This window comes from Cyanistes caeruleus, chromosome 14 (assembly GCF_971803275.1).
Source record: "Cyanistes caeruleus chromosome 14, bCyaCae1.hap1.1, whole genome shotgun sequence".
Taxonomy (NCBI): Eukaryota; Metazoa; Chordata; class Aves; order Passeriformes; family Paridae; genus Cyanistes; species Cyanistes caeruleus.
In genome coordinates, this window is record NC_141714.1 from 14,353,116 (window position 1) to 14,365,952 (window position 12,837).

General features: G+C 55.9%; 1 protein-coding gene across 2 annotated transcripts in view; it reads left to right on the forward strand.

Annotated features, from left to right (window-relative positions):
- Window positions 1–214: 214 nt before the first annotated feature.
- Window positions 215–12,837, forward strand: part of AR (androgen receptor) — a 40,518-nt gene continuing 27,895 nt past the window's right edge. The window contains exon 1 of one of the 2 annotated variants that reach the window (XM_086850959.1): window positions 215–334. In XM_086850959.1, the coding sequence (XP_086707085.1) occupies window positions 309–334 (26 nt within the window). In that variant the 5' untranslated portion in view covers window positions 215–308. Of the gene's footprint in view, window positions 335–373; window positions 1,345–12,837 lie in introns of those variants that run through there. The other variant, XM_086850958.1, reaches the window with a different exon arrangement.

Genomic DNA, 12,837 nt, shown 5'->3' on the forward strand with positions numbered 1-12,837 from the left:
GGGGGAGGTAGCACCGGGGGGTGGTATAGCACCGGGGGGAGGTATCACCGGGAGGAGGTAGCACCGGGGGAAGTATCACCGAGGGGAGGTATCACCGGGAGGAGGTAGCACCGGGGGGATGTATCACCGGGGGAGGTATCACCGAGGGGAGGTAGCACCGGGAGGAGGTAGCACCGGGGGGAGGTCTCTCCGCCGCGCCTCCCTCCCCGCGCCCGCCCCTCGCTCCGCCGCCGCACCTGCCCGCGCCCCCGCCGCCAACTTTCCCTGCCTGTTGCGCGCACCGAGCTCCGTGCCCGGCGGTCACTGCCATGGGCGCCGCGGAGCAGCGCCACGGGTAGGCGGCCCGCGGGGGTCGGGCCGGGAGCGCTGCCAAGGCTCTCCGCCCTCGCCTCGCTCCGCCGCCGCCGCAGCGATCGCTGCCCCGCGCTCGGCGAGCATGGAGGTGCAGCTGGGGGTCGGGCGCGTCTACCCGCGACCGGCGGGCAGGACCTTCCGCGGGGCTTTTCAGAGCTTCTTCCAGAGCGTCTGCGACGCTTTCCAGCCGCCGCGAGAGGAGCCGGGCGCCGGGCAGCCGCCGCCGAACGCGCCCTGCCCGCCGAGTCCGCGGCCGCCGCCGGAGTCCCCCGCCTGCCTGCCGCCCCCGGCCGCCTGCCTGCCGCCCCCCGAGCCCCGCGCCGCCGCCAAGGCGCTGCCGCCCGCCGGCCCCGCCATGGGCTCGTCCTTCCCCTGCGCCGGAGAGCTGCGGGAGCTGCTGGGCGAGGCGGGCGCGATGCCGCTGCTGCCGCCGCCCGAGACCGAGCCGGCGGACAAGGAAGACCCGCTGGGCGACAGCGCCCGGCAGCTGTGCCGCGCCGTGTCCGCCTCCATGGGGCTGGCTCTGGAGGCGCTGGAGGCTCCGGCCGAGGCGCTGCCCCGCGAGGACTGCATGTTCGCCGTGCCCGCCGGGCCGCCCCGCGCCCCGCGCCCGCCCGCCCGCGACCCCTCGCCCGCCTTCGAGGCCGCCCTGGCCGCAGAGCCGCCCGCCGGGCCGGGGCTGCCCCGCGGCTTCGGCCGCGTCAAGCTGGAGAGCCCGGCCGGGCCGGCCGCGGGCGGCGGCTGGGGCGGCCCGTGTCGCTTCGGGGCCGAGCTGGGCCCGCCGGGCCCCGCGCCCCCCTGGCCCACCTTCTTCGCCGAGGAGGGGCAGCTCTACGGGCCGTGCCCCGAGCCGCCCCCCGGGCCCGCCGACTGTCCTGCCGATGCCTGGTACCCACCGGGCCGGGCGCCTTTCGCCGTCCCCGCTCCCGGCATCAAGAGCGAGTTGGAGCCCTGGGTCGAGGGTTACACCGGCGCTTACGGCGACCTCCGGTGAGTACCCGCGTCCCGCAGCCCGCCGGCAGGCGCGCCCCGCGCTGTGCTTCCAGCGGCATCCTGCATCCCATCTCACCGGCATCCTGTGCCCGCATCCCTCATGGCACCTTCTGCACCCCGCATCCCTCATGGCACCTTCTGCACCCCGCATTCCTCATGGCACCTTCTGCACCCCGCATCCCTCATGGCACCTTCTGCACCCCGCATCCCTCATGGCACCTTCTGCACCCCGCATCCCTCATGGCACCTTCTGCACCCCGCATCTCTCATGGCACCTTCTGCACCCTGCATCCCTCATGGCACCTTCTGCACCCTGCATCCCTCATGGCACCTTCTGCACCCCGCATCCCTCATGGCACCTTCTGCACCCCGCATCCCTCATGGCACCTTCTGCACCCCGCATCTCTCATGGCACCTTCTGCACCCCGCATCCCACGGACACCCCGCGCCATCCCCAGCCTCCCCTCCGCCTGCCGCGGCTGCCCCGCGCTCACCGCGGGTCCAGCCCCGCTGTGTCCCGGCTGTTCCCGCTTTGCTGCACCTCTCCGCTGCCGAGCCTTCCCTTTTGCCGGGATGCTGTCGTTTGGGGCAGCTAGGCGGGATCGAGCGGTGCACGCCCGCTGTCCCCGCCGTGCTGTGAGGTCGTTGTGTTCATCTCGTTTCCTTACGTATCTGATATCCCGCTGCTCCCGGCCGCTGGGAGCGGGCGAGATCGGGACGCTGTGCCTCGAAGCACGGACGGATCTTGACATCGAGTTCAAATCCTCCCAGCAACTTGTCTCGCCGAGAAATGCCTGCCGGGAATGCTCTGTGCAGAGCAGGAAACCCTGAATGTAGTGGCAGAGAAACATCACTTCTTTTTCGGGGCTGTTTAAGTGCAGGTTGAAAATGTGTTTTAAAGTAGAGCTAGAACAGGTTTTGGGAATGAACTAGGGGAGGTTTTTTGTTTTGTTTTGTTTTTTTTTGAGAAGTAGGATTCAATCAAAGAATAATCTTTCCTGGTGAGGATTAACCTCTAAAAGGAGATGAGCCATCTCTGTAAAATACCTGTACAACACTTACAGCAGTGGGCACCTGCATGCTCACCTTCCGGCACAGCAAAACATGGCTGAGCTGATGGAAATGGGAGGGAGAAAGGGCTGCCCAAGGGATTTTTTGCTGGCTCAGAGGCAATCCCATCCAGGAGTATGTGAAGCCTCACCTGGGGTTTGCATCGTGGGAGTCCTGCATCCACACACTCACCCCATGATGCTCGGGATGCTGGGAGCAAAGGCTGAAATGAACAGTTAGATTTTACCTCTAAATTAGCACCAAGCCAGTGCACTGCCTCTGGGCTTGTTTCTGTTTTAAATGCCCACAGCTTCATTTGGGTACTGGGGTAATTTCTACCCACACAGTGATTTGCTGGGGGACTGTACAGAGATGTCAAGGGCTTGGCAAAAGAAAAAAGAATAAAAGTAATGACAGGTCAGAAAGAGTACAGCTGTGAGCATCATCCAGCTGGGAGCTTCGTACGTGGCAGGAGCTGTGCAAGCTCCGGGTGTGCCTCTGGAGTCTGGATAAATCTCTGCTGGAATCAGCACAGAGGAGGCGGGGAGGAATCAAGTTGGAAAACTTCAGCATTCGGATGCTGGTGATGGCAGTGCAGGTTTGTTCTGTGTGGCTCCTCCGGAGCCTGTGCAGCGGGATCCTGCACAGACAGGGAATGTCATGCTGAGTAGAGCAGGTGTGGGGTCCCAGGGAGGTCTGCAGGCAGTCTTGGAGGCTGGAGGAGGCAGCAGCAGGTAGATAGCAGCCTTGGAGATAAACAACATCTCCCTCATTCCTGTGGGAAGTGCTGTATACTCCTCTTCCTTGCAGCTCTGTTGGGTGTGCTTCGCCTGCTTCCCCTAGCAGACTTCTGTGGGATCAGCAGGGTTGGAGCTGGCACAGCAACCTTTGCAACAGCAGTGTCTTATCCTTTGAACTCCAAGGCTCGTACAGCACTGCTGTGCTGCTGCAAAGGTGTGATGGAGTGACATCGTCTCTCTGTGTTCAGATGGAATTTTCAAGCGCCGTAAGGAAGGCGGAACACTCGTGGTCTGGCTCAAGCCATATGTGTTACTCGCTGCCAGGTGTACATTTCAGCCCAGCAAAGTCTCTGTTAGCTTTCCAGCGTGCTGCTGGCCCATTCCTGCAGATTTACATTTTCTCCTGGAGCTGTGGGTGCCAGCACAGGAACAGCCTCTGCTGCTCCTGGAGCGGCCGGTCGTGTGCCAGCATCCCAGGCAGCAGTGCCTGTGAGAAGAAAGGTTTGTGGGAGCTGAAAGGCTCCCTACTAAAATTCCCTGACTGAAGGATGATTGGCTTTTGGATGTGCAGCCGTGTGCTGTCTGGTGCTAGGTCTGATCTTCTGCCCTACTTGACCTTGCACATAAAGCTTTCCCCTCGTAGCCTCAGTGTTCTGTGAGGCCAGTGAGGGGCACTTCTGGGGCTTTACAAGCCCGGGGCAATGGGCACCTCAGAGCCCTGTCCCTCGGGGTGCTGCTGGGAGCAGAGGCTCCTAGGCCCTCTTGCTTTGGAGAATAAGGAGCATTTCAAGGTGTGTTGCTCCTACTTTCTTTCCTCTCTGAATGGTCCTGCTGTTTGCCAGCAGGATGGTGGCTCTTCCTTCACAGATGAAGTTCTCCCAAGCCCCACTTCTACCCTGCTGCAGTTGTGACTAGGTGTGGGTAGGTATTTTCTGAGTTAAACACCCTTTCTATGACACTAAAGCATGAGCAGTTTTCAGTATTTGGGGGTGTGTCAGGGTTAAGAGGTGCTTTCACATCCCAGAAACACTCTGGTTATTAAGACAATTTGGTTTAATTTAAAGCTTTTGGTACAGTATCCCTGACTGCACCAGTTGGGTTTACGTGTAATTAGGAAATTAATCTGAGGTTTTGTTGCTCTGTGGACTTGGAGCTGTTTATCTTTGTGCTCTGGTTGTTGCATCATTACTACCAGCAGTATTTGAGGTGACTATAAAACCTGTTTCAGGAGCAAGATGGAGCATTGTCAGAATAAATCCAAGGTTCTGCCATCAGAAGACAAATTACGGTGTCGGATTGGAGGGGGTGGCCTCCGGTTTAGAATGAAATGGAATCAGAAAAGGAGCTGTTACTGAAGCAATGGAATCAAAGGGGAGAAGAGGATTTAAGGGCCTTTTGGCTCAGGAAAATCTGCTGTCCGTGTAGCTTCAGATGTTTTTAAGTGGCATTTGCTCTCACTGCTGTTACCTGGTGCTGATACTGGTTGGAATCCTGGTGTTTGCTGGTTACATCTGCCTTTGGTTCCCTTCCCTAGACTGGCTGTGGTCAGTTTGGGCCAGTGCCACGTGTTCATTCATCACCTGGCTCGATGGCTCTGTAATCGTTTCAGCTCTGTAATTGTGATAGGCTTACAGATAAAACCTGCAGTAATTCCTTCCTATGGAGGGCGGAGATAAGGCTGACAAAGAGATGAAGGGGTGAAGGGCAGCTGTTAACACCAAGAGATGGAATGAGGCAGGAGGTCGTTCTCAGGGTTGCCCTCACTCCCAGTCCATGCCCAGCAGCAGCTGCTCTGGCAACCCAGTCCCAGGAGGGCTCTGGGGACCCCCAGCGCTGCACTGGCAGAACTCCAAAGCCCTTGGGAAGGAGCTGACCCTCCTGTCTGCTGTAGTCAGTGTGACCTTTCTGCTCTGGCAATTGGCCATGGGATGTAAATATTTCTTTGAAGACAAGAGAACCATGGCAGAACGTCGTGTGGGCAGCCAGTCCCTTTGGACACAGCTGTCCCTTACTGCTGGGAAGAGGAGATGTGTCTCTGTCAGGGGCTGGGCTGTGGGTGCACAGCATCTCTTTGCCTCTTCACTGCTCAAAGGCAGACTTTGCCCCATCCTCCCCTAGGCTTTCCCATCCTATTTTCCAAATGTCTTGAATTTTTTAGCTGTTATACCTTCTGGATGCTGGTTCTACAGTCAGTGAGTTTTCTACCCTGGTTCCTCTCAAGTGATGGTTGCAGTGGAAGGACAGGCTTTATGTGGCACTTGGTATTGGAAGCAGCAGCTGAGAAATCAGAAAATTTTGCTGAAGAAACAATCCACAAAAAGCTTTAAGAGTGTTGGTGGGTCGGAGTCACACAGGTATTTTGTGCGTTTTCCCGAGGTTTCAGGGCTGCATGTGGTGCAGGATCTGCTCATGGCAGCTCTTCTCCTGCTTATGCAGCTTTTACATTCTTCCTGCTGTTTACAGATTCCTGGGTATTTATCCATTGCACAGATGAGCTGTGCTTTGCACCACTCCCTGCAGCCAGTCTGGCATAACCATTGGTTTTCCTTCTAGGAGAACTTCATTCCAGACTGAGAGCCAGTTAACAATGGGAAGTGCTTTGGTGCTGCTTCTGGGGACCGAAGAGCATGTCAAAACACTGATTTGGAACGAGGGATGGAGCGTGTTTTGTAGGACAGGGGTCACTCCCAGGTCAGGATTCCCACTGCAGAGATGGGTTTTTCCCCAGGACAAGATCCCTACCATGGGAACAGGTACCAGCCCCTGGGGATGGGCATCCATGGGCACTGGAATCGTGTCCCGGTGGCACGGAGCCCACGATTCCTGGAAGTCACTGCCTGTGTCCCGTTTCTCAGAGCGAGGAAGGTGTGGGACAGTCCCGGAGGAATGAAAGCAGAAACAGTGTAGCGAGGCAGCGAATGTGAGCAGCATCCCAGGGGCGATGCCAGGTCCAGCACCAGAACCCTCCAAGGCCGTGCCAGGCTCCAGCAGAGACAAGAGCCAGCTCTGTGTCCGTGCCAGCCGTCACCTCCGGGTCCCAACGGGAGCAGATTGCGCTTGGGCAGCGGGAGGAACAGGAACAGCAGAAACTGGAGCAGGTCAGGAGTCAGTCTGTGCAAGGCAAGGTGGGAGCATGCTCCTGAGCTGGGAGGAAAGCTGGAAACACCACCATGTATTGCAGGAAGAAGTCACAAAATTCCCTAAAATATTGAAAATCTTGTGGTCGTCTTTTGATGTGATGAAAACAGTCTCATTCCATGGGGTTAAGAACAATTTGTAGTAGAGAGCAGTAGCTCAGTTCTTTGTGTTTTTCTGTCATTCTCATGAATTTCACTCTCGGCACAAACCTTCATTCATATTTTATAAATTGCTTGTTTGAAAGTGGCTGTCCCAGTTTGCCAGTTCTCCACTGCCGGTTGCTGTCTAGACTTGGAGCACTCACTGGAGGCTGCTGGGTTGGTGTTTGCAGTGGATACTTTCTGCTAGTGATTGTGGACTAAATTACAAAAGAAAGAAATTGTATTTATTTTATCACCCTGTGGAACATTTAAAATTTATCAAATGAGTGTTTACTGAAAGAAAACTATTCAGTGGGAGACTTTCTATGACTTCTAGTAAAAACTGTTTGTTTCTGAGAGCTGCCCTGGTAGATCCCAGAGATCTGTGCAGCTGTGGATGGCTCTGGAACTTTGGAAATATATAGGAAAAGTGAAGATTCCTCCTTGCACAGCTCCTTAGCCTCATTGCTTTGTGCAAGTTAATTATCTTTTTGCAAGATTTTCTGCAAAAGAAAATCTCAGACTGATGCAAAGCAAGTGCCACAAAGCCACCTTGGAGAGCCTGGGCCAGCTGGGGAGGGCAGCTTGGTGCCACCACGTGCATGTAGTGATGTGGCACAGGGGCCACAGGCACCTCCCATTGGGGTCATCATTGGGTAGGACATGAGCATTGACCAGAGTGATCTGCTCTCACCTTGGATGAGCCCAGCTCTACACCATGTTCAAAGGAAAACAGCAATGGCAACGCTTCCTGTGGGTGTACTGGATCCTTTCCAGCTCTTTCTTTTCCTCCAGAGATCCAACATACAGCGTGCACAGGAGGCAGATGTCCCATCTCCTGCTGCAGCAGAGCACTTTTGCCTGGTAAACAGTTAAGAGGCAGATAGGGTCACATCACCCCTTAGTGGGTGGCAGTGGAGGCATGCCCAGTGGTGGCCTTGGCAGAGGCTGGTGGCCCTGGTATCGACCGTGGCTGCACACTGTGGGGACCAGAGCCAGCCCTGTTTGCCAGCAGTAACAGTGGTATGAGGGAGCTCATTGAAATGAAAAGGAACTGGCCCAGTTGTCATGGCAAAGACTTGTGACGGAGGTTCTCCATCCATATTCTCTCGCTATTACCACTGCTGCCTGCCTTCCCTCATCTGCCTGTGCTACTCATCCATGTCCAACCACAATCCCCCTGTGCCTGAGGCCAGAGGGAGGGATGAGCTTCCCTGGGGAGGTCTCCCTGTGGGTGGCCAGCTCACCCTGGCCAGGTGCCTGCAGTGGGCAGTGCTCCTGGGTACTGCGGTGTGTGCTTGTGCTTTGTTCTGCTTTAAGTCAAGCCATTGCAATCCTGATTCTTCTCACCAGCATTTTAAAGTGAGATTCAAAGTACCCTCTAACAGTAATAATAATGCTCCCAGTAGTAGTACTTTAGTGCTGAAGCACTCATGAGCAGCGATTCATTCAGCCTCCAGGCAACTGTGGAAAAAGGAATTGTCCCTTTTTGGCGGGCAGGGGCTGAGGTTTGACAGCAGCCCCTTGGTGTGTGAGTGGTGCAGCGCTGGGGTCCCGGGGGGCTGTGCTGGCTCTGTGCTGTGTGCTGGGGACTGTCCTGGAGCAGCGTGCTGGACTTTGTTCCCCATCCATTGGCCCTTTCACCTCCCCTGGCCCCTTGTGCAGCCCCTGGAGAGGTTTTGCAGGAGAGGGGTTACGGGAGTGCAGCATCCGCACCCCGGGATCGCGAGCAGCCGCTGCTCCCCGGGGACCTGTGCGGGATGGGAGGGCAGGCTCGGGTTGGCTTGGCTCAGCTTGGCTCAGCTGCTCTCGTGGTGCTGCTTGCTCCCCGGTTAGTGCAGCCTGAACAGAGGCCAGAAAGAGCAAGGTCACCCGCTGCGCTCTGGCTCGGAGCTCCCCAGTCCCCGCCCAGGGACGCCTCTGCAAATAGTGAGAACAAAGTCAGGTGCTGACACGTCCTCAGAAGTGTTGGGATTGGTTTGTAGGGACACAGACCTCAGATTAAGTGATTTGCAGTAATAGAAATAATCTTAAAAGTAGAAGCCAGTTCCCCAGGTATTTATAGCTTCTGCCCTTTTCCCAGGCCACCAGGCCCCAGGCAGCTCGGGTGTCCACAGGGGTGGATTACAGCCATGCTTTCCACAGGTGTTCTGGTGGCTTCCCTGTGCCATCCGAAGGAGAAGGAAGCCCATCCTAATAAGTCAATAATGTTTTCTGGGATGAGCCCCTGTTTCTGCTGAAGGGGCCAGTCTATCGTGTTGCCTGGGGCTGCTGGGGGCTGGGTGGACCAGCTGAGCACCTCATGACAGGAAAGGCAGCTGTCACTTCCCAAACAACTCTAGGGGCAAAAGAGAAGGGTTAAGTCAGCATGGGAGAGTCAGTGCAGAACTAGCAATAGTGGGACACTGACCATGCTGGCGCAGGAGTGTGACGCTTGGTGTGGGGAGGGAGCTGTGGGCAGCCTTAGCCAGGGCAAGCAGCCAGGCACAGGCACATTTTCCATTTGGTGTGCCTGCCCTGAGATCTGGGTGCTCCTGGGGGCACATTTGGGGTGTGCCTGGGCTGGCAGAGCCCTGCCCAGGCTGTGCAGAGCAGGAGAGCTGTTTGAGAGCTCCATGCAGAGTCTCAGCCGCCCCTCATGCACAGGGCATGGCAGCAGTCGTAACGATCTACCTTTTGTGTCTGTGACAGGCGCTTCTGAGGGGATGGCTGCCTGATCCAGCCCTTGCTGGGGCCTGGAGAGTCTGGTCATAGACTCAGGGAATGGTTTTTTAGGAAGGGGCATTGAAGCCCATTTCATTCCTCTCCCCTCTGTGGGCAGGAACGCCTCCCACTAGACCATGTTGCTCCGAGCCATGTCCTGCCTGGCTTTGTCACCCATGGACGGGTGGTGCCTTCTGGTGGGTGACCTCTCCCTCTGCACCAATATCCTCTGGCAGGGAGTAGACATGGGCTGGCTGTAGCCAGTGGCTTTGGGAAGAATCTCGGGGCAAATCCATCAGCATCTTCACCTTCCAGACCCCCATCCCTCTGAGAGCTTCTGGAATTGCCGCCAGCAGGAGCCATCCCTACAAAAGCCAGAGGGCAGGCTGCAGATCTCCAGAATACATTTTACAGAGGATGTGTTCAGTCCCTGGGATGAGGTGGGAAAACCCTGGAGTTTGCTTCCACCTCCCCATGCTCTCTCTGCCTGGAGTGGATGGAGAGGGCTTCTTTTCTCTCCCAAAACGACACGACACTTCTTTCTCTGGTGTTTTACCAGCCCTCAGCATTTTGGCTGCTGTTACACATTTTAGCTGTGTTTACTTCTTTGCTGGTTAGGAATGGCAGAAAAAAATGCTTTGACCTTGGCCTGTGTGCTGAGAACAGAGCCCAGGCACAAGTTTCTGTATCACAAATTTCCTCGTGAAGGCTCCTGCCTCCTCCCCCTCGCGCCAATCAGCAGAGCAGCGTCCGCACATCTCCCAACCAGCAGGGAGGGCTGGAATGGGATATCTCGGCAGCTCCGCTTTCTTCTTGAAAGGGAAATACAGGGAATGCATTTTTGTGCTGATTGGGTTGATATCTTTCATCTGGGAAGCAATGAGGTGTATTAACTTAAAATGAAATCCCCCTGCAAAGAGAGCTCGGATGATTTGCTGTTTCTCTTGAATCGTGTGTGTTCCTGTGCACATTTGTGGATGTTCATCATCTTCCCATGAACACCACACACAGATTATGTGTGTGTTCTCTTCTGTATGAGGAACATCCCCAGCCCTCACCCTGCAGGGTCCCTGGAGGGCAGGCACCGTGCTGTGTGCTGCCTGCAGGAAGGAGAGGTGGCTGGAGCTCCATGTGGGCAGCACAGGGCTTGGTATGGGATCGGCATTGCTGCTTCTCCCTGCTCAGACACTGAGAACCATCCCCTCAACTCACCCCCACTCCCTCTCCTGCTGTCGGGCAGTGCCAGCTCTGTTAGCAGAGCAGGGCTGGGGGATGTGTTTCTGGAGCCATGGGTCTGCTGTGGGCTGTAACCTCCGTGGGCTGGCCTGGGCTTTGTCCCTGTGCATGCTCCTGTGCTCCAGAACATGTGACATCGTCCCGATGAACTCAGCCTGTTCTCATGGATTTCGTTTTTCTGGCTCTCCGTAATTGGCTTTGTTTTCACGTGTTCCCTGTGGTCAAAAAGTCTTTTCCCTGGTAATAGGATCTTCCCCTTACAAAGAAATCTATTACTTCCCAGTCTGCTCCCCAGTCCCCTGGAGCATCTTTAAATGGTTAGAAAAACAATAGCAGCACAGGGACTTTTTCCCTTTCTTGTTTACAGCACAGCCTCTGCCAAAGTGCCGGGTCCTTGATTCTGGGCTCTGTTGGGGGTGGTTTGAAGAAGGAGCAGAGCACAGTGCTGGGAAGCCTGCAGGACAGAACACCCCACTGGAACTGTGCTGAGGGTTGGGCAGAGCTGAGCTGAGATGGGAGCTAAGGTTCCAGGGGGCAGCTGTTCTCTTCTTGTTCAGTTCACCCTCCCTTTTGCCATGTGGGTGCTTAAACCCTTGGATTATGGCCCGGGTTGAAGCAGTTGTCACGTCCAGCAGGGAGAAGGTGGCAGCCTGGGGTTAGCAGGGTGGCTGGCCAGTCCCTCAATTGCAGTGAGTGGAGGGGCCCAGCGTGTCCTGCAGGATCTCCTGGGATCAGCGAGGATCTGTTAACTCCCAGCCATGCTGTGCCCCTGCCCTGCTATCATTTCAGAGCTGGGGTCAAGGAGAGTGCGCAGCCACTGCGGCTGCGGCGTGTCCTAAGATGACTATCTCCCTGCTCACTCAGAGAGACTCGGGAGAACACTCTCAAGGCTGGGAAGCCTAAAATTAGATGTGGCATCTGTGTTTTGGTTTGCAGGCAGGCTTGAAAGAAAATGATTCCTGGCTGCTTTCATTCCTCGCCTGCTTGGGAAAGCTCGGCCAAGGGGTAGTGGGCAGGGCTTTGATCCCTGGCGTGCCACGGCTCTCTCTGCACATCTCCACCCAGCAGGGCCAGTCAAAACTCCAGCACGGGTCTGTGATAACAGGAGGACCACCCATGCCCACAGGTCCCTGGAGTCAGACGGTTGTAGGGCTCTGCTCTCTGTGTTTTCCTGGGAATGCTCTCAGCCCCCAAAACAACAGGTCTGGTTGTCCCTGCCATATGTCACTGCAAGTGGCATCAAAGCACTGTTTCCCAGTCCATGCCTGTCTGGGATACCCTGGGTTGCAGGTGTGTGCCACTGGAGTTTTACTGGTGCAGCATCCATCCATCCATCCATCCATCTATCATCCATCCCTCCATCCATCTATCATCCATCCATCCATCCATCCATCATCCATCCATCCATCCATCCATCCATCCATCAATCCATCCATCCATCCATCCATCCATCCATCCATCCATCTATCATCCATCCATCCATCATCCATCCATCCATCCATCCATCCATCATCCATCCATCCATCCATCCATCCATCATCCATCAATCCATCCATCCATCCATCCATCCATCCATCCATCCATCCATCTATCATCCATCCATCCATCCATCCATCCATCCATCCATCCATCCATCCATCCATCCCCTCCATCCAAGCCTTGCTGAGGGGCCAGTCCTGCCCTGCTCCTGTTGCAGTCCTGCCCTGATCCTGCCCCAATCCATGTGCATCTGGCAGATGTGGGCAGCTGTGAGCCACGGGCATTCCAGGAAGGCCGGGGGGCATTGGTGGGTGTCAGCCAATGACTGTGGGTTGCTGGGGAAGTTGGTTTTATGCTGCCTGTTCTGCTGAGACTGGGGCTAAGAGTTGCAGGGAGACCTGGCACTAAATCTGTGAAGTGTTCATTTTAATTAGTGTGTTTATGTCAGGGATGACTCACAGCACGATCCGCTTGGAGGATACGGGAAGATGATACTGTTGCACAAGTCGTGAAGTCTCCTGTAGAAACTCTGTGCTTTACCAGCAGAGATGAAGGGAAATTCTGCATCTAGAGCTTGTACCCACTCCCAGACATAATAAGGGGAAGGGTTTCTGTGCCCCTGCAGTTGTGTCTCTGCAAAGGTTTGGTCTTGGTATAAAGGTTATAAAAATAACCCAGTTTTGCTGGTGAGTTGTGGGACCCTCTCAGTGCCACTGCAGTGATCCCTGCTATTCCCCACTCACAAGGGGGGCTGCTCCCCGACATGGGGGGTTCTGCTTCTTGCTGCAGTCCCCATCCATCCCCAGGGCTCAGTGCTGTGCCAGGGGGAGGGTGCTGGCTCAGCCGAGTGCCTCCCCAGCTGGGTGCCAAATCCGTGGTATTTGTGGTCTCCTCATGTTTCCATCGTGGGTCCCGCCCTTGTTGTTGTCTGGTTTTGCCTTGTGCTTCCTCCAGTGGAGAAATAAAAATGCAGAATTTGCAGCACTGGTTTCCTTAGTAATAAT